We start from the raw sequence: 20,903 nt of genomic DNA on the forward strand, positions 1-20,903 counted from the left end.
TAATAATGACCCTCAGAGAGTTTTAAGTCCCAATTCTCACACATTTTTTTTTACCTTTGACTCACATCGAAAATGTGTTTAATAGCACAATATCATGTATCAGTGAATTTGTTCTTGTGTGAACCAGTACGAGGCTTGATCAATGATAACATGATATAAAGGGCACCAGAAAATAATTTTAAATTATTAATATCTAAGAAAATTAATTGCAAACATTTTGATATTTGAATCATAGTTTCAGTCATTTTTTAAGCAAAAATATACTGTCTCCAGCTTCTTAAATGCGAGAATTTGCTGCTTTTCTTTGTGATATATGATAGTAAATTAAGAGTCTTTGGGTTTTGCACTGTTGGGAAATTGTGATGAGCATTTTGACAATTTTTTGGCACTTTAATTAAATAATTCATCAATTCATCATGAAAATAACTGTAAATCTTAAGTTGTAGCCCTTCTTTTTAGTCCTTTTTAAATTCTTCTCATAATCTGATTTGTCAATTGAGGCAGTTTCATTTCTCCTTTTTTAAACAGTACCAATGAATTTTCAGCACAGTTCTGATTCAGGGAAGGGGATATCCCCATTCATACCATCATCATTAGGAAATGAGTCACTATCTCTTCCAAAAACTCAAAAAGGGACTCAGAGGTTCATAAAAAGCAAATGATCTCATGTCTTTTCTATCAAAAGTCTTCTTCTGTGAGCACAGCTTTTCTTTCTGTGAACAATTTCTCATTCATTGTACTCCATAACAAACATAAATCACATAATCAGACTATCTCTAGACTCTCTCTGGGGTTTAGTCTATGTCTTCAAAACTGAGGTGGTGATGTCACCAGGATGAAGTCATTCTGTCAGCGGCAGGATGTTTCATCAGTGTCAATAATGCGTCTTTATTTGCTGAGAGGGAGAGCAACAGGCCTGACAGTGGTTCCTGTGCCAACGGTCACCATTTCCTGTCTAGAGGATAAACAGGAAAACTCCTGTTGGCAGGAGGTCAGCGAGGTCAAATAAAGGCGAACAAGGGGAGCGTAACCGAGCTCATTGTGAGCTGTAGTCAGCGTTTTCTCTTGCTGAGTCATTAGGGGACTTTTTTTTTGTCTTTCTTTCATGCAATCCCTCTCTGACCTTTATGAGCAATTGTGTATGAGGACTTGTTATTTAGGGTTTTACAAAACTGTGCTTTACTGCAGTCTTTTTAACAAAGATGTGAGGAAGAAAAGCAGTGCGCTATTTTTTAATAGTTGCAGGAGAAAATTAACATCAATTCTATACCTTAAAAAAGATCCTTTAAAAACCTTCCAGGGAACCCCAGTATTTTGCCGTTCACGCAGTCGTCGGGTTGTTGGAATTAATTGAATGTAACACATTAAAGGCCCTGACTGACAGCCAGTGTGAAGAAGGATAGCAAGGGGGGAGAATGGATCGCTTTCTTGTGTGGAGCAGTTTACCTCATTTTAATTGTGTGACCTGTCTGGTTTAAATGCATGTGTTGCTGCTTTTATGTAATTTTACAGTTTCAAATCAATTATTCTGAAATATTTCATGAGTATATACTTGTTTTTGCCAAATTCTATTTGGAACCAATAGATAAAATGATAAGATAAAACATGTTATAATGGATATTTTGGGAAATAAATAGAGGTATGCCTTGGGCACAAAGTGTTAGAGCATACTCGCTATTGTTTGTGTCTGTGTGTTGATTGAAGAAAGTTACCGTGAACAGCATGGTCCTGTTCTCCTGCAGGCTGGTGGGCTGTACGGTCGAGTGGACGTGAGCATCAGTAGTGTTGGTGTGAGAGATCTCTGGTGAGAGTCCATTCTCATCCAGGGCCTGCAGACAGGGGAAGCTGGGGTCTCTTTTAAACAGGACCGGACGCTTCCCAGTGGTTGGGCTCCCTGTAGCACCATTACCAACAGCACCACTTGCGAGTCCATTGGATGGCAAGGTTAAAACCCTCCTCAGCCCACCCACCAATCCCCCACTATTTCCTCCTTTATCACTCGTCCCTGAGCCATGCAACTGGCCAAACTTCTCGATGCACTCATCAATCAGGGCAGGAGGGGCTTTCTTGTGAGCGACACTCACACGACCGCAAAACAGCACCTCAAACTTCTTAGCAAAGGCTGTCGGAGAGACTACATAAGGTGCCGCGTTGGTTGTCGTTGTGGAGAGAGAAGAAAAACATGTTTCAGAGGATTCGCTGCCTCCACTGGAAGTTTTGCTTGAGAGGATGGTGATGTCATCGTTGCGGGCCGAGCTCTTGCCAGCCTGCCTCAACGTACTGATGATCTCAGGAACCTGGGGGGACAGCAAGGAGGAGATGAGAACTTGTAACTACTGAATTAAAAGATCATCATCAAGTGGCCTATGTACTGTTATACTACTGAGTATGGTCACATCATTTGCCAGACCACTACCAGTATCTGAAGCTCTATATTTAAAACCTGCTTAATACTTGAATTTGCTTCAACAATGTGTCCAAAAACATCATCACTGTTTGCAATTTTTATTAAGATGATAATGTGGAGCAAACATACACAGATTGGGACCCAATAAACTTAAACACTTATGTTTTAAAGTTCAAGTCTTTGCTAATTCATTTTTGAAATAAAACAAAGCCTTGGCAGTATGCTTTGAAAAACTCTACTGTAACACTGGTCATTGGTGCTGTTCTTTTAGGAGCTGCCTACCATGCTGTGCTTAAAAGTATTTCTCTTGCACTACCATCACATCCATCCATAGCCACAATAAAAGACTGTATCTAGAGGTACTCAATGTAATAAATCATTTTTGTGAATGTGGTATTTGACTGTGTGGCTTACTACCTCAGCACTGATGCTGATCCACAAACAGATGGCTTTAGTATTAACACTGAAATAAACACTTGCGAACAACAAATGTTCCATTTATCAATGTAGATGCCACACCTCATTATGAGCTACCCTGCCATTTGGTGTAATGTGTGTTATGGTTCGCTGGAATAGAGCAGCCCTTGTGATATCTTCCTGTGTTGAAAAGAAGCCGAACTGGGACCTTTTCGACTCAAAGCAGGCTTTGTACTCACTTTCCCTTTATTTGATTCCTTCCTTTCCCTTTTTCCTCCTTCACTGCCCATAAACTTTGGTCACCTATTTTTTCTCTGTAATGTCTACTTTCTTTTCTTATAAAAGTATTTAAAGCTGAAGGTTTACCAGCATCCCCATCTTAACGTATTTGTGTTGTGTGTATTTGGGCTTTTTGCATGCAAGCAAGGCCACTATTTGTGTGCGAGTGAAAAAGACTGTTACAAAAATCTAACTATTCCTCTGAAGATATATGAACCTTGACAATTTCCATCACCTATTTACTTACCCCTCTACTTACTAAAAATACTTGTATACACACTCAGATTCACAATCAGGGGTACAAACTTGCACACACCCACACACACATACTGAAAGAGAGCAAAAATACTGTATAATTACTCCAATGCTCCAAAACACATTATATACAAACCAGCTGACATGTCAAGTGCTCTCACAGATGGATCATAAACCCATCATCGTTGAAACTGGAAATATTAAATCATGTACAGTACATTTTCAATAAAAAGAGGAGGTCAGAGTTTGCTGCAACTGTTTACTATAGAGGCAGATGGCTTGTGCTGAATTGACAACAACCTTTACTTATATCTTAAAGCAGCATTGCAGCAATTGATTTATTTGGGTGTAAACACAACACTGACATATTATCACCTCATTAAGTTGTGCTGAACACGTTAGTACATTGGCATTAATCAGAGTGACAACCTGGCGAATGCAAGTCCAATATTCAGTCTTCTTCTAACTTTGTTTGGGCTACATCATCTCTTGGGGAGAATATCTGTCTCTTTAGCAGCTAAATACTTTCCTATTTTCACCAGCTAGTTGCTAGCTTTGTCCGTCTGCCAATTGGTGCAGGGCAGGGAGCTTAAGAGTGGGTTAATGTTGCAGCCATAAACAAGGCTATGACTGGTAAGAGTGATCTAAAACAGTTAAATTATGGGTCATAAAGCCAAAACAATGAGCAGAAAGATGCTAAAACTCTGCTGAGGGGAACTGCAGAGTCACTTGATAATTCTCTGTGGGTTCATTAGAAAGAAGGAAACATTATACAAATTAATTTCCCCTATTGTTATATACAAACATTATTCAGCATAGCTTTCAAAAATGTGTATATTTTTATGTAACCAAATCTTGAGAGAAGGGCAGGGGCCTGCTTCACATAGCAAACGCCATATGTTTAAAGATGCTTCTTTATATCATAACCTATTTAAAGCGTTACATACAGTGAGATGGGGTCAAGTTCCAGACGTCGCACAGCAGATATCAGTGAGTTATCAGGGCTACGTGTCGTGGAGTTCACTGTGCAATAATCAGTTAAAGAAAGATTATGCAATGTCAGGGAAAATGAGATAGCACTTATGTTCTGTTTTTAAGGAAAGGCTCAGTTGGTCTCTTTCATCTTAGCATGCATGAAAGGAATTAACAGTAGGAAACAAGCAGCACTGTGAAGTCAAGTTTTATGTTACGTTTACTCAGAAGCTGAACGTGTCTTTTAATATCAACTCCCCACTGATATCAACAACTGCAGTTACATAATAGCAAAGAGGACCACAGGACCACTGCTCTGCTTCGCTGTCTCTCTGCATCTCTGGCTGAACTCCCACATGAATCCAGCAGTCAGAATGTAACAGTTCATTATAAAAAACTCAACATGGTGAGTTGAAAAAGTTCACTTTCTTCTGAGAGACAAAGACTCACTGCCATCTATAAACTCTAGTCAGGAAAATGGAATGAATAAAGAGATTATGTCTGATACTTTGGTATAACTTGGCTGTGAATGTAGTTTATATAATCTATGTAAACACTGATTTTCCAGCTTCACAGATGGAAGTCCGTCTGGTGAAAAAAAAAAAAAAAAGCAGCATCGGACACAGAGCAGAACAGCAGAAAATGCTTTGTTACTCTCGTCTAGCTTCCTGGATACCTTTGTCAAAGTAAGGGTAATTCATTATTCCCACACTGCAAGTATACACAATATAATTGCTCTGTAAGATAAAGAATATTCCCAGATGATCAAACAAAATGAAATGTAAATGTATTTTCTAGTCCTTCAAGTATTTTACAAGAAGTTGATTTCTTCATTTTCGTGAAGCAGATATATGGCTATTCTTTTTAACCTGGGCTGGTCTGCAGGTGAACGTACATAGAAGGTTGAGTGAGGACAGCCTTGAGCAAGTGTACCGTAACTCAGGGCTCTCGCTCACACAGAAATCCATTTTGTAACTGCTCTTTCCATGACTAACACAGAGGGTTTCCACGACCATTAAAACAGTCTGACACATTGATGGTGCCAGTTTTAAAGACAGACAAGCGAAAAGCAGACAGAGGAAAAAATAAAAAGTTTATAAAAATGTTTTTAAAAAAAAGCTAGGTGAGGTTAGAGAAACAGGCTTTGGGTCAACAGCCCCAACGATAATGTATCTGTTCAGTTTTTGAGGTCGCCCTTGGCTTGATTGTGGCTTAAAATTCATGGCAGTAACTCAAAATATCTTTAGACAGCGATCAAGCAGTCTGCAAACAAACTTGTAAATTCACTTCTGAAGCATAAACCTATTCTCTGTTATTCAGCCAAATGCTTTCCAAGCACTTATACTCTCACAAAAATATGTCTAAATAAATGCTTTCCATTTGTTACTTGCTCACAAGCCTGAGGTTAAGGCACAAAGAAGTTATTACACAGGTATAACGCTAACCATTCAGATTGACCGCAATCATGGTTTAATCTTTATCGGAGTTCTTCTGAAAAGGATACGATAACAAAGCACAAAACTGAAGAGCTCAATACCACAAAGTTTGAACGTGGTAAAGCATAAATATTGATACTGTGGAAGGCAGGACAGGGTTCCCACACCTTCTTAAATGTCAAATTCAATGACTTTCAAAGACTTTACAGGCCCTATTCCCTCAAATTCAAGGACCTTCTTAGGTTTATATGCCAATATGAAAGCTGTTTTTATTTACAGAACACAATGCAGAAAAAAAATGCTTGGGCTTATATATAATTATCAAATTCCCAGTGAAGTTTGATTCAGTGCACTGATTTTTGACAATAAAGTTTATTAAGCTGTAAAATATCTTTCCTCTCTCACATATCTTTGTCACAAATGTTTGATAAACACATGAATCATTGCAAAAACTGTGTGTTCATGGACATGTATGTATAAAAGATTATCAGCCAATTTATCAATATTGGAATTTTTTTACTCCCTTGTATTCTCATTGTCCCCAAAAATCCAGTATTGGTTGGGCTGTAATCAAAAGAACTTCAATCTCTATTTTTGCACAAAATATAAAAATTCAAGAACTTTCAATGTCGCCTATTGATGTTTATTTTCAAAAACGTTCAAGGCATTGAATTATCCCCTAAAATTCAAACTTTCAAGGATTTGAAGGACCTGTGGTAACCCTGTAAGATTGGTGAAAACGTAATGTCATGACCATTCAAAATAAAGGCATTAGCAACACAATGAAGAAACCTCCATTGGTGGAAGCTCATTGCACCACAAGTTCCTTTTGGTTTGTAAGTCAGTGTGGTCTGTCCGCACAATGATGACCTACATTGTGTTTCGCATGGTGATCTTTCTTCTGTACTGCAGGGACACTCTGTGCTTTTGAATTGTTATCTCTTGATAATACTGGTAACAGTTAGAGCATCAACACTGTAACTAAAGGACAAGAGAGATTCAAGGCTGCTCGAGCTGATTGTCCCTGAGTGCAGGACTAGTGTTTATTTCTTCATAAAGCACAGAATCAATCCCAACATTTTCTTATAGCCAACATGTTTTTTTTAAACTAGTTTAATGTATTTTCTACTTTGTCAAACATGAAAATGTCATCACAAATTCATCAAAATTTACCCAGCTACTATCTATGTCCACTTCCTCTATGTAAATACATAACAGTAACACTCTGAAAATAAACTAGGTTAAGTCTAAGTAGGAAGTTTGCCTACTTGTTGTCTTGTGATTGTGTGTACCACTGGTGTATTGAGTTAATAATACTAAATTATGTAATATTTTATAAATCCTTGGTAAGCCAGTTTTGCTTATGCAGAGAGATCATATTCTGGGATAATCTGGAGAACAGTTCTGGGGTTTGGTGGGGTTTTGAGCCCTACTTCCTCTCTTTTATTATTCAAAAATAAAAAACACTGGACAAAAGATGTTATGCTAGACAGATACACAAATTAGATTATAACCTGCATCTGCCAACATTTCATGCTTCTCCTATTGTTGGCCCAGTTTGCTACCCATAGTGGCCTTGCACCAGACCAAGGAACAAAAAGGAGGAAGTAGACAAGCAAAGCAGAAGCAGAGGTTGAGTCACATCAGTGATGTCATTGATATGAGATGCCTGAGCAGCTACTAAATCTGCAATCTCACATAAACACTTCCAACCAGGTCCTGCTGCGTCTTGCATCGGCATGAGGTGTGCTCACTCCTCTTCTTTTATCAAAACAATACCTGCCTTACAGCGGCACACTGGCTGCTCTGTTCTGTCTCAAATGTAAGCTGCTCTGGATACATGCGTCAGCTAACTGCCCTGAGTGTAATGAATCGGTTTGACCGTTGAATTTTCTCTTTTCAAAACAGCAGTACAGTAGTGGAAAGTGAATTAGTACATGAAGTCATACTTGAACTTACAATAGTACAATTTTGATCTATTTGTAATTCACTATTTCAATGCAGAGGGACATATCCTTTATACTCTCCTACATTCACCTGACAGCTGTATTTATTTCTACTGAGCAGATTAAGATTTTACATCAAAAACAAATAAGCGTATACAATATAATGCATTCCTAGATTTAAACTACTCAACAGCATATTAATTAGTAAAGATTATCGCCCCCTCAAGCAGCTGCAACATTTAAATGCTGCTTACATGCTAATGAATTGCAATAATCTGAGGATTTAAAGGCTCTGCACACTGTGTTTTCAGTTGACTGATTGAACCTCTACTCAGGTTGAAGTTGGGAAGAGTTAAAGTGTTGAAAGTGAGCAAACACCCACAATACCCGGACATCCTCTAAGGGGAATGAAGCTATGATGAGTGTTACTTAATAAACCTGTGTTTTCCTGCTTTGACGAATCAAAATGTCTGCTGTGAAATATGTAAGAATAACTAAAGTGCAAGTCATCCTTCTTTAACAGGTGCAACTGGTGACAGAGGGAGATGCAAGTTTGAAAAGGTTCAATCAGACAGCAAGTGAAAACACCTGTGTGAGTGAACCATGAGTGTGTGGGGCCTTTAATAAATTCACATTAAGATATCTTTCTGAAAGGAGTTATTCTGCATACTTTTACTTCGGATAATTACAATATTTTTTGTTGTTTGTAACTTTGTACTTTTACCAGAGATTTTGGATGCAGGACTTTTATTAGTAAAGGATCATTTTTATAGTGTTTTATATTGCTACTATTACTTAAGTAAAGAATGTGAATACCTCTGTTAGAGAGTTACTCTGCAATAAATTCCCAGGTGACATACCAAACAGCATTAACCTTAATAAATCTGTCTGCTACATATAACCTCTACCAAGGAGGTAATGCTTTAAGTCTTGGGGGTTTATCTGTGTTTTAGTTTGCAGGATTTCCTCAAAAACTTGTTTAGGGGATGACAGGATTAGTTTTCTTTTCTTTCTCAATCACTTTGCAGGAAATGTGGCACACATCTTGCATATAATTACAAAGTTTAAGGATGGTTCAGCCTCAAACATTTAATGCATGCTGAATTTCTTGTTATCCAGTTAGCTAAGTAACCTGGTTGGTTGGCTGGCTGGATGAAGATTCTGTGTTACATAAAAGACAGATTCAACCTGTCACAAATGGATAAACATTGGATCTAAGGACATTTGATATCAACAAGAAATAAGATAAAACTTGTGCTCGTCTTCTTCTGGTATGCTCAGTTTCAACATGAATTTGAATCACAGAAATTTTACCTCTGGGCGTTTTAGCAGTTTACCGACACAAACAACCAATAAAATATGTTGAATGACAGTAACGGCATGAGCTGTGACAGCATGTACCAACTCAAGTGTATAAAATGTGCCTGCGGAAGTTTTTGTGTCATTAAATGTTCAAAAATCTACCAAGAACGTTACTGAAAAACAGTTAACAACATAGGATAAGAGGGAGTTTTTGCAGCTTCTAAAAACGACTTTGCATAATGCAGTATCTGAGTGCATTGTGCTGCTTTCACAGCACAATGTTTTGAAGATAAGGGCCTCATTCCCAAAGGATGACATGGATGAAGACATAAACACAAAAAAGTGTAAATCATAAATATCATGACTATCTATCTTTTAAAATTAAAAAATGGAGATTGATTTTTATCCCAAAATAACCCTATCAAGACTAACCAAATCTGCAGTAAACCAAACCCAAATATCTCCGTAACAAAGAACAACTCTGATGTCTTCACTGCTTGAGGGAGATATTCAAAATAAATAAGACTTAAATATCCACCAATATCCACCACTGACATGTGTCCATGGTGTTGCCCAACCCTGCCCTAACCTTCTTACATGCAGCAGAAATGCTAAATTTCTTTTATTTAAAAAGATATATTCTACCCCACTTTTCATTTAAAATTTCTCTATGCCGGCTTTCACCCATAGACTCAGAGACGCAATCCTCTTGACAATCTCATCCTACTATCTGTTAAACCTGCCCTTCATTCACTCACTGTTCCTATTTCCTCTCCCAATATCATCAGCGTCCACACACACCATGTTTTTCGCCCTCTAGATTCAAGTGTGTACTTGTTTTAAATCATCCTGCCATCAGAGTGGAGTCCACTGTCCACTGACAACAGACGCCTCTCTGTTTTGCTGGCCCCCCTACATCTACCACTTCCTCTTCCTTCTGCTTTCACTACATGATTCTCCGAAACACTTGAACCAACAGATACATGTAGTCCTTGTATGTGGCACTGCTTTCACTCCTCTCTCTATTGGATGGAGGGGGAGAATTTGTTTTCTTAATTACACTGCTCTGGTCTTTTCTCATTTCAGCCTACCATTCCCCAGTGTCACTCCCTCTGCTTTGTTTGGCTGATAACAGCTCCTTAACTGCTCAGCTTGGTGACGTTATAGTCTCTGCTATTTCATTCAATCACAACCGTCCCAAATGCATTTTTCAGTTGAAACCTGCCTGTATAAAATAATTCCACATAACAGATAATATCACACAATTCACCATACAAAAATATCCAATTGTTAAAATTCAAATTTTAATTTGTGAAGGGTTAAACTGAAAGGAAAATAGAGCAGCAACAATTAGTTAAATAATAGTTGAGTCAATCAACAGAAAATTGATTGGCAACTATGTTGATAATTGAACTATTGCTAGTGCCAGCTCCTTGATTATGCAAAATTGCTGCTTTTAATTTGTTTAGGATTTGGTCTGTTGGTAAGATAAAACAACCAGTATCGGTCAGGCTCTAGAGAACACAGCCATCTTTTCTGAAAAAATAAATAAAAAGTTGATCGTTTATCTCTCCTGCAGAAACGGATAGAAACAGTATATGTTCCTTTAAGGCCGCAAGCAACAATTATTTTCATAACCATTAATTATCAATCATTAATTATTATGCTTGCTGATTATTTTTCTTGATTATTAAGTTAGTCCATCATTGTATGGAAATGGCATGAGAGAGAGGGGGCACGACACACGGCAAAGGGCCACAGGTCGGACTTGAACCCTGGGCTGGTGCAGCGAGGACAGGGCCTCTGTACATGGGATGTGTGCTCTACCAACTGAGCTAACCAGCACCCATTCCTGGATTTTTTATTCCAATACTTCTCCTTTTCAGATGCCTTCTCACAAGTTCCTTCCTTTTTTAGACTATTTGTAGAAGGCTGAAACATCTGATTTGGAGTGGTGGATTAGAAGGATTGAAGGGGAGCAGAGAGGGTTTGCAGCCTTTGCCGTAGACACACAGCAACACACAGCAGCACACAGTATCTTGTTCAGTGAAACACTTACATGAGGCTGATCTCAGACAGGAAGGCACTTGGACACAGCCTCAGGCTGTGACCCACAGACTTGGCCTCTCACAGAAGAACAACACTGAAAAAGCATGGTGTCTCTCACCGAGCAAGAATTAAATAGAACTACTGTAGTACTGACCTCAAAAAGAGGGAAGTTACACAAGTACCTGCAGGAAAAGAGAAGCTGCAATTCAGAGCAATAAACAAAATAAACTTTTCTGTGTTTGTCAAGTGGAGCAAAGAGGCCAAAGGTGAGGATATTATATGAACGACATAGTCTCTAACCTGGACCATAAGGGACAAAACTACTAGTGAAATTAAAACCAAACACACAAATGTATTCTTTACATTTGCCTACATCAGTGCAGCTTTCTCTACTCTTCGGCTACATCTGGATCCTTTCTCATCTATCTAGTGTATAAAGATGAGGGACTCAGGTTTAACACAGATGAAGGAAAACCAGAGCAGCAACATTTAATCAATTAGTTGATTAGTTATCAACTATTAAAGAAATCACCAACTGTTTTGATGATCGATTAATTGGTTTGAGTAATTTTTAAGAAAACAATTGAGGATTTATATTGGGAAATATCTTTTTTCACTATTTTCTGTAATTTTATAGACTAAACAACTCGAGAAAGTAACCAACAGATTAATCAACAATGAAAACAATGTAAAAATGAAAAAGCCCAAGATAAAACACATCAATGCTTCTCCAGTGATCTATCAAAGTGTAAAGAAATCTTAGAATTATCAACCTTAAGTAAGTTAGTATCTACTTTGAACTGAATGTGGAGAGTAAATGAGTAAAAAATGGACAAAAACTGCACCTTAAGAAAAACCCTTCTCACACACCACTTAAATCAAAAATACTTAGTTGAAAACATTCTATTTGAAATTGGTCATACTAGCCTACATTGATATTTTACTTGTATCCAGACTAATTTACTTTTATAGCAGTAAGCCTTCTAGGAGGTACAAGTGAGAAGTTACAGAGGAATGTCCCTGAAAACCCAGTGACACACCGGCCAGCCTACAACAACGATGATGACGAACTAGCGAAAAGTTCTACTTCTGCACTTCCCACGATCATGTGCCTGGATCTCGTGCCTTATGGAGCACAGCCAGGCCTCACAGACGCTCAAAGTCCAATCCATAAAACAGATGAGAAGCATCACTGACAGAAAGTGGAGCGCAAAGGAGAGAAAAGGGAACATTTTTGAAGGGTGGGGGACAGTTGTAGAGCAGGAAGTGTCACTAGTTAACCACAAGGGTGTCCAACACTCTGACATCACTCAATTAGGACTAAGGACCTACTTCACAGCACAAAGACAAGTGAGGCAGAGATGATAAACTCATTCAAATGTGATAACAGGGACACAATGTAGGGGCTTGTTGTCTTTGTGCTGTGCTGAGTCAGAATGAACTCTTGGCTGAGAATAAAGTAGGCCAGTGAGGTTCACAGATAACCCCAATGTTCTCACCTCAGATTGAAAGAGTGTGGAGGTTAAGTGTTAGTTGTAGCTCTACAACTGACAGGATGACAGATGAAGCAATTGAATGAACAAGGTGAAAGACAGCCTGCTAGACAAATAGACAAAAAGCAGATTGACAACTAAGAGGGACAGACTGTCAGTTATATAGAGACAGGAAGGTACCTCCAGTTTACGGGCTTGTTTTTACTACAGAGTGTGTCACATGAAGAGGGAGGGGAAAGCATGTGAGACCAAGGGATTACAAGAAGAGGGTATGGCTGGAAAGGAAAAATTCAAATTCCAAGCACTAGTTTCGCTTGGACAACTTGGGTGATTATCAACCCCAATCACTTTTAAAATATGTTTTTTGTCCAAATCAACATGCTGCCTACAAGGGTACTTTCCACGTTAAAACAGATGGCAGTTGTTTCATCTGAGGAAGTCATATGTCAACTCTGTTAACAAGTAAATCTGGAGATGGTGGAACATTTCTGTCAAGCAACATCTTTTATTCAAACAAGCAATTATCAGTCTTTAGCACAAATGTGACTTGAGTCATTAGGTCTAAGTCTCAAGGAAGTCACTGGTCATTTTTTCTTGGGGAAGTCCAGTCAAGTCACAAGTTGTGGTAAGTCAGGTCGAGTCGAGTCCTTACGCCTTGATTCCACCGTGCACGTCTCCGTGACCTTGTATGTGCACATTGTTTTGTCCCGTCATATCTCACCGGGACCAATTCAGAAACGCAACGTCATGCCTTCCTGATATTGTTTACTTGCTCAGATTTAGTTCATTTTGTAATTTTTCCTTGATTTTTGTGCTTCTACCATGAAACGACAAGTTATCAGTACCTGTCTAATAATGATAGAAATGGCCAATTTATCTAACCTGTATGTAATTAATTGACTTTGTATCATTATATCATTATTATTGATATTGGGTAAAATAAATCTAATTGAAAAATAACAAATAACTTTATAAAAGCTGATTTATTTCTTAATTTCTTCTTAAACAAAATATATTCCTTCCCCATTACTTTTACACAGTGAAATACTGACAGCCAGACTTAAAAATAGAAGTAAGAAACTAAACCAAAAAGATAAAATAAACATAGACAAGTCATCGAGTCATCATGTCTCAAGTTAGGTCAAGCCTAACTTAACTTTTGAGTCCAAGTAGGGTGTCACTCTCAAATCATTTTTTTTTTCGCCAAGTCAAGTTGCAAATTATAAAAACACTGACTCGAGTCGACATGAGTTCAAGTCACAATGACTCAAGTCCACAAGTCAAAGCATGTTTTAAAACTACCGACACTTGTCACAAGCTATATCATAATCACTTAAGAGAGAGAACCAAAAGAAACTCAAAAAATGCTGAAACGAGTTAGTGTTTATCTATTGTGATGTGAGCTAAATAATCACGTGAGATGCGAGTATTTTGTCCTTGCCGACTTGGAAATTTGAAATGTGCCGCCCGGTCATGTTATTTGGAATAATCTCAATTTAAAAAACGGCCAAGTGTGTGTCACTTTAGGACACGGCTTTACGGTGACATGTGTGTGAAACTAACGATGAGAGAAACTGCTGAAGCGACAGCTCGAGACAGACTATGTGACTAACAAAACGACTTGCCTCCTATTCCAAGGGTGAAATCCTGGCATAAACACAATGGCTCTGGAGGTGATATCGCCATGACTCACTCGCACGCTCGCTCACTCAGTCAGTCACATTAACCTACATTTGGCTTACAACAGCTAAGCAGACTGGATTTTCATGTACTCAGACTTATTAAAGTCTGACAGTCAGTAAGATACCGGCAGCTTTAACACCATCCAGTCAAGGAAATAAAACATATCAAATGACTAGAATGATAAGGTGCTGTATCAGAAACCATGTTGAGCAACACTGTGAGGTAAGAGGATGTGTAGGTTTCTATGATACAAATGAGACTGTGCTAAAAGTTTTTCATTCTCAATTATAGAGCTGCAACAATTAGAAGATTGATTGACTAGTGGATTAGTGGATGGGAAGAAAATAAATCACCAACAATCAATTGAACCTTTCAGTCATTATTAAGTCAAAATGTCAAACATTTGCTGGTTCAAGCTAAATGTGAGAATTTACTGAAGTACTGTTCTTCTGCTACTTTATACTTTCTCTCCACAAAATGCATTTGACACATTTAGTTACTAGTTACTTTGTAGATTGAGATTATTTTGTATTTATAGGCTATTAATTGTGACGTGTTACCGATCGCTGTGGGCGGGACATCATGTGAGAGGATGCTGCATCAGAGCCAAAGTAGCACATTTTTTAATATGCTTATTTCACAGCAATCTGACAGAAGAATCACCAATACAGATAATCAGAAAAAGGCTGAATATCGGCTCCGATAATCGGCCAAGGCAGATAATCAGTCTGCCCCTAGTGAAGATGTGACAATATTGCTCCAAGCTCCACCACAAACACACGCACACACAAAATACGGTTTGCAGCACATAAACAAGCTGATAATCAATAATCAATAATTAAACTTATTTACAGTAAAGTAGTACCAATATCCAGTTATCTGTCAAATTAAAACCCATAAATTTCAATATTATTTAAGCATTAAAGCACACTTTCCTCATTATCTGACATAAATACACTTTGTCTAGCTGCCTACACTACATGAGGCTTCAAATCATACTGTTGTCAGCTGTAGCAACCTCAGAAAGCCTCAGTATTAACAACCAGCAGCCATTCAGTGATGACATTTTCCACCCATGCTGTCTTGACCAGTTATGGTCACGTTATGGTACTTGACCAACTACTGCAGGAACCGGGCACGACATCCAGCTCATAGGAAGAAGAAGAGCAGCAGTCTGTGTGAAAGTTCACTTGACATTTAACCTTACACTGACAAACAAACAACCACATTTGACATAGGGTGCATCAGGTAGCTAGTTAAAGAAGGGGTGGTGTCATGATTTACAGTGAAAACATAATTCTTCGTCAATAAAGAGTGAACAACACGTTATTAGACATGTAACGACTATCCTGCTGGAGCCGCGTAGCTATCGTAACGACCAACGACAGCTAACTTGTGGGACTTGGCTAACAACAGGTTGCGCTAATTTGGCTAACATTAATGCTCGCTAACCACCTCGGTTGACGTTAGCTTAGTGTCCACTTAGCATGGCACGCAAACTAAACAAAACCCCGCCGACACAGCTTCAAAACTCCACTTACATCTTTCTGTTCTTGTTTGATGTTGAACAGGTTGAGTCGCTGGAGTCGCGCTTTCATCCCATCCGCCATAAACTTTCCAAAAACGAGACCTGAGCGGCTGCTTCTCCGAAACTCGTTTCTTCTGACAGTGTGGGACACTTCAATATCATTTCATTGGAAAGTTCATTTTGCTCCCTGAAGCCGAGGATCCTGCGGTTAAGCGTCAAGATGCCCAACACAAAGCAACATAAAACAATTTCAAAGTAAGATAATTCCAATCACTTCATATGGATATCCTTTACACACTTCAATTGTATGCTTTTGTTTTGAAGGCTATGAACAACTTCCGACTTTATTCCAGCTAACTGTGGCTAGCCTGACGCAGCTAGATCCATCAATGTGTTGGGAGAATGGGGGAAACACAGTTCCTGTCCCCGGTCAGTCAAACTTTAGGCGGTAGACTTTTGGGTGGTAACATGATTCAGATTGTGACTATCTCCGTAGACAGAATCTGAACATAAACAGTACTTCCTGTTGCAGAATGAGTAGGCTCAATCAAGTAGGAATGAATGCCCCTGGGATGCACTGGGAAGGAATAGTTAATGGCCCAGAAGTTTCTAACTGTGACTTGTCTTAAACTCCACAACCAAAGTGCATGAATGGTGGGAGTTTCTATTGAATATTGTATTCAATAGACTGTTGCACTGACTGTCTGATTCAATGTCTTCAAATGAAATAATAGGGAAACTGTAAGGCCCAGTGTTATAAAAGTACCCAAAAGTACCAAAAACTTAAGTGAAAGTAAAGATATTGTGTTCAAATATTACTTAGGTGAAGGTTAACTGAAACAAAGGCAATCAAAAAACAGTTAAAGTAATATATACATATATTTACATTTTAGCACTGTAAGATATTACACTATGGGTCGACCAGTTATCAGATAAATAGATCAGATTTTTCAGATTATTCAAATCAGCGTTTGTTTTTTTAATCTGAATGCTAATAAAATAACTTAATGAAAAAAAGTGCACTACTTTGGCTTTAATGCAGCATACAATCTGCAAAGTAACTAGCAAGAAGTTATCAAACAAATGTAGTGAAGTATAAAGTATAATATGTGGTAGTAGCAGGAAAACAGAAGTACTCAAGTAAAGTACAAGTACCTCAAGATTACATTATTGATTAAATGTATTTAGTTACATTCCGTCTTTGACCAGGCCAGACACCTGTAATCTATTGAAGAGTGATTCAGGTTATTTACCTCTATTTCTTTAAGTACAAGACTACTGAATGAATAGTCAGTCCCACATGCTGATTAAACAGTTGTAGGACTCAATCAAAAGCCACAATGAAAAACGTAAAGTATTTCAGAACAAGTAAAAATAGTGATATATAACAGTTAGTAGTGAATAATGGAGTATCGCAGTCTTAACTAATTTCACACATATATGGAAAAATCTAACATTGTTGGAAAATAAGTGTGTAATAACCCTAACCCAAATGAGAATAGTCATGATATGAGTCATTTACTCACCACAACCAGTCAAATGAATCTCGAGGCAAACTAGCAATTAATCTGAGGTCAACTTCTAAACACTGACTCATAAGGAAATAAGAGGTTTGTTTTGTTTGTGAATAATGCCTTTTGATTGCCAGACTAATGTTAGGCCAAGTATTATACTGTAAGTGGAACTGAATGAACCAGACCCTTTTAAATGTCTGGATAACAATAAAATAGGTAAAAGTGAAGAAGTAATACTAAAATATCTTTAGTCATTACCGACTGTTCGCTCACAGAATAGTGATCAAGTAGTTATAATTAAACTTAGAATTAGAATAATTAATCAAATAATTACATAGTTAAGTATTAGTTGGCTTGTAAAACACATATTGGCAGCAAAATTGAAAACCACTGCAACAAACACAAATGAATGTATAATGTGTTCACAGTGCGACAGTGTGAACTTTGTCCACTTCTGTGGTGACACCCAGTGGTTACTTATTTGTTACTCCAGAAGCAGCAGGGAAACCACACAGACCCTGAGACGGTTTCTGTCCCCTGACGCAGAAGAGGAAGTATCTCTTCATCTCTGCAGGGCTGAAATTACTCACTAATGATACATTTTCCCGTAATTACTTTTTTTTTTTTTTTTAACCACAAACACATTTTTTTTTTTTTTTTTTTAGCAGACTTCAGAAATCACAGTAACGCTCAAATTTTTATGCTGCTGACTTGGCCAGGACTCCCTTGTTCAAGAGATTTTGAATCTCAATGGGAATATTCCTGGTAAAATAAAGGTTTAATAAAAAAGTAAAATGGTGAGGTTATAATAAAAAGTGTTACTGGGATCAATAGTGCAGCAACAAGTACAAATCCTGCAAAAATGCAGGTTGTGAGGCTGGAGATTAATCCAGGTCTCTGCACTGGTGGCTGTCTGGTTTTTCACATGCACCACACTGACACTACATTCAAATAAAACTCTGACATGAGATGAAATCTTAAAACTCAGAAGGCCAGAATTGTAACACGTTGATGCTTTTGAGCTTGAGAACACCTTTCAAAATATGACACAGCCCAAAGAATCGTCATAGTCTCGTACCATATCTCCTCTATGCTGGACAAATGCTACTGTGCCTTTAAGATCAAGCTGTACTGGCACAAATTTGTATAACTTTGGTAAACTACTTTTAATTTCATGGACTGTTAAACATACACATTTCCTTTCACATGGGCTCATAATGTGCCTGTTACGATACAGTACAGAGAAATGTAATTTTAGGAATGAAGATTTACTCCTCCTGCATCGCCTTCTGCCCCATTTTTGATGAAATTGTGATCTAAGTGAAGCTGCTGCTAACTGTCCCATCACCTCCCCCGCTTTAAAGTGACAGTGATCACGGGTGCGGAGTGTGATTTTGTGTGTGTGTGTGTGTGTGCGGTTCAGTGTTTCCTGTGTAAAATGTTTACAGATCTGGCGGTGTGTGTGGTTTTAGTTCTGAAGCGCCAGTTCTGTATTCGAACAACATTCTAGTTTATTGTCCTACATGCGTCTCTATTGTATTAAATAAGAACTCACAACATTGAATAAGTATATAACAAGTGTTGCCCAAAGCTTGCGCTGTTAATCATCGAGCATGTCAGTGTGTGTGTGTGTGTGTGTGTGTGTGTCAAAGCCCAGTGTGACAGAGCTAGAGAGACAGGTGGTCGGCCTGACATCATCCTCACATTCTTAAAAGGGCTGAACAGACAGAGAGAAAGAGCACACACACACACACACACACACACACGACAAGCACATCACAACAGGCGCTGGGCCACAGGAAGTGGTTGCCATAGTAACATGGCTCTACATCCTGCTCGGTTAATGTAAAGCGAGTTCACACCGAACAAATACCTGCACAGTTCTCACAACAAATAAAACAGCCTTGCGTGCACATGCTCAAGTTCAAGTTTAGATGCATGTGTGCATTCACACCCCATACAGTAGATGCAGTGATACGTACTGTATGTACACATACTGTATTTACGGTACATGCTGGCCTATGCAGGTGTTTATTATGTGAGCCCATGTGTGAAGAGCAAGAAAAACAGTCCTCGATCAAGTTCAAGCTGACATTTTGTCTTTTGACTTGGATTCATTCAGTTTCCCGTTTGGTGTCCTGCTTTGTCTCCATCTCTCTAATTTAATCTAACCGTTTGAAGTCTCTGTTATGTTGGGCATGGCGTGCAATGAAGATGATATCAAATGTCTCTGGCCTGGCTCGGACACCAGCTGCAACTTGTGTGCACGGAGGCTGCTGGCAGAGCACACCATGTGGAGGAGAGTTGAAAGGTTTGGAGGTCAGGAGCGTGTTGATCAGCAGAGTGTGTGGATTTTTATGTTTGTTAGCGGTCATGTTGTTAAAGGGATTACAGTGTACAAGGATGTCGATAACGGCAGTGCAAGATCCAGTCTCTTGGTGGGATGTCATAACAAATACTGATGAGGAGATTGTTGTCGGGCTGGTCTCTGTTTCTCGTGTTTACCCTCTGCTCAAGAGGAGACACTTTTAAAAAAAGGTTCTTTGATTTATACTTGATTTATACCCTTACATAGCCAGCAGGATCATCACTTACGTCAAGTCTTGACTTTGCTTAGGGATAAGATCATTTCCACGTCAAAGTAAGGTTTTATAAATAACTACTTAAAGGCGGTTTTCTGGTGACTGTTTGGAGCTCTTTAAGTTGTTTATTGTTTTGAAGTGACCTGGGACCTCATTTATAAAACTGACTTATCATCAGTTTTGATCTTAAGTATGACTTCAGTAGAAAGCCATGTACTGTGTATGTAGTTATTTATGAAACCTTACTTTGACGTAGAAATGATCTTATCTCTAAGTAAAGACAAGACTTGACGTAAGTGATTTTCCTGCTGGTTATGCATGGGTATTGCAGTTTTGGATGCATATGTGTCCAAGCCTGTGGTGAACTTTGTATGAGCTTTATGAACAATGTTCTGTGGCGACACACTTTGCTTGGTAACCCACAATTTAAGACAGAATAATACGTGTCTCCTGAATTTAAACTCCTTTGCCATTGCTGTGATCGCATCCTCCGCTGTGATCCTTTCTCTTTTGGTTCATCTCTATTTTTTTTTTTAGGGTTTTTTGTTTTATGAATCAAATGTTACCTGTCTGAAATGATCTTGAGACTAAGTTCAAGTATAAATCTGTCTTGACTTTGCTTGGAGATACGATGATTTCCACATCTAAATTAGGTTTCATAAATAACTACTTATACTTGGTTTTCTGCTTCAGTCATACTTGAGATTAAAATTCATTAGAAGTCTGTTTTTGTAAATGAGGCCCCTGACAGACTGTTCCCCTTGATTTATGAATTCATTTTACATTATTGGAACAGTTCATCCACCATTGGAGAACAGAGGATTAGTTTTCATGGAGCTCTTTTAGTTGTCCCCTGTCTTGTCGTGATCAGGACGTCTCCTTCTTCTTCTTCTTCTTCTTCTTCTTCTTCTTCTTCTTCTTTTCTTTTTGCTACAAAATTATTCTAATTAATATTCAATATTTTCTCAAGGAGTGATGAGGGCTAGAGCACAGAGCTTTTTCATAATGTGAACTTAATTTAAAAGACCTTATTACTACAG

The 20,903-nt window shown here is 38.3% G+C and overlaps 1 protein-coding gene across 2 annotated transcripts in view; it reads right to left on the minus strand.

Moving 5' to 3' along the window:
* Positions 1–20,903, minus strand: part of tbc1d1 (TBC1 (tre-2/USP6, BUB2, cdc16) domain family, member 1) — a 52,310-nt gene that overhangs the window by 30,468 nt on the left and 939 nt on the right. The window contains exons 1-2 of one of the 2 annotated variants that reach the window (XM_073470577.1): positions 15,781–15,910; positions 1,713–2,297 (exon numbers count right to left, since the gene is read on the minus strand). In XM_073470577.1, the coding sequence (XP_073326678.1) occupies positions 1,713–2,297; positions 15,781–15,849 (654 nt within the window). In that variant the 5' untranslated portion in view covers positions 15,850–15,910. Of the gene's footprint in view, positions 1–1,712; positions 2,298–15,780; positions 15,911–20,903 lie in introns of those variants that run through there. The other variant, XM_073470584.1, reaches the window with a different exon arrangement.

This window comes from Pagrus major, chromosome 1 (genome assembly GCF_040436345.1).
Source record: "Pagrus major chromosome 1, Pma_NU_1.0".
In the NCBI taxonomy this organism is placed as follows: domain Eukaryota; kingdom Metazoa; phylum Chordata; class Actinopteri; order Spariformes; family Sparidae; genus Pagrus; species Pagrus major.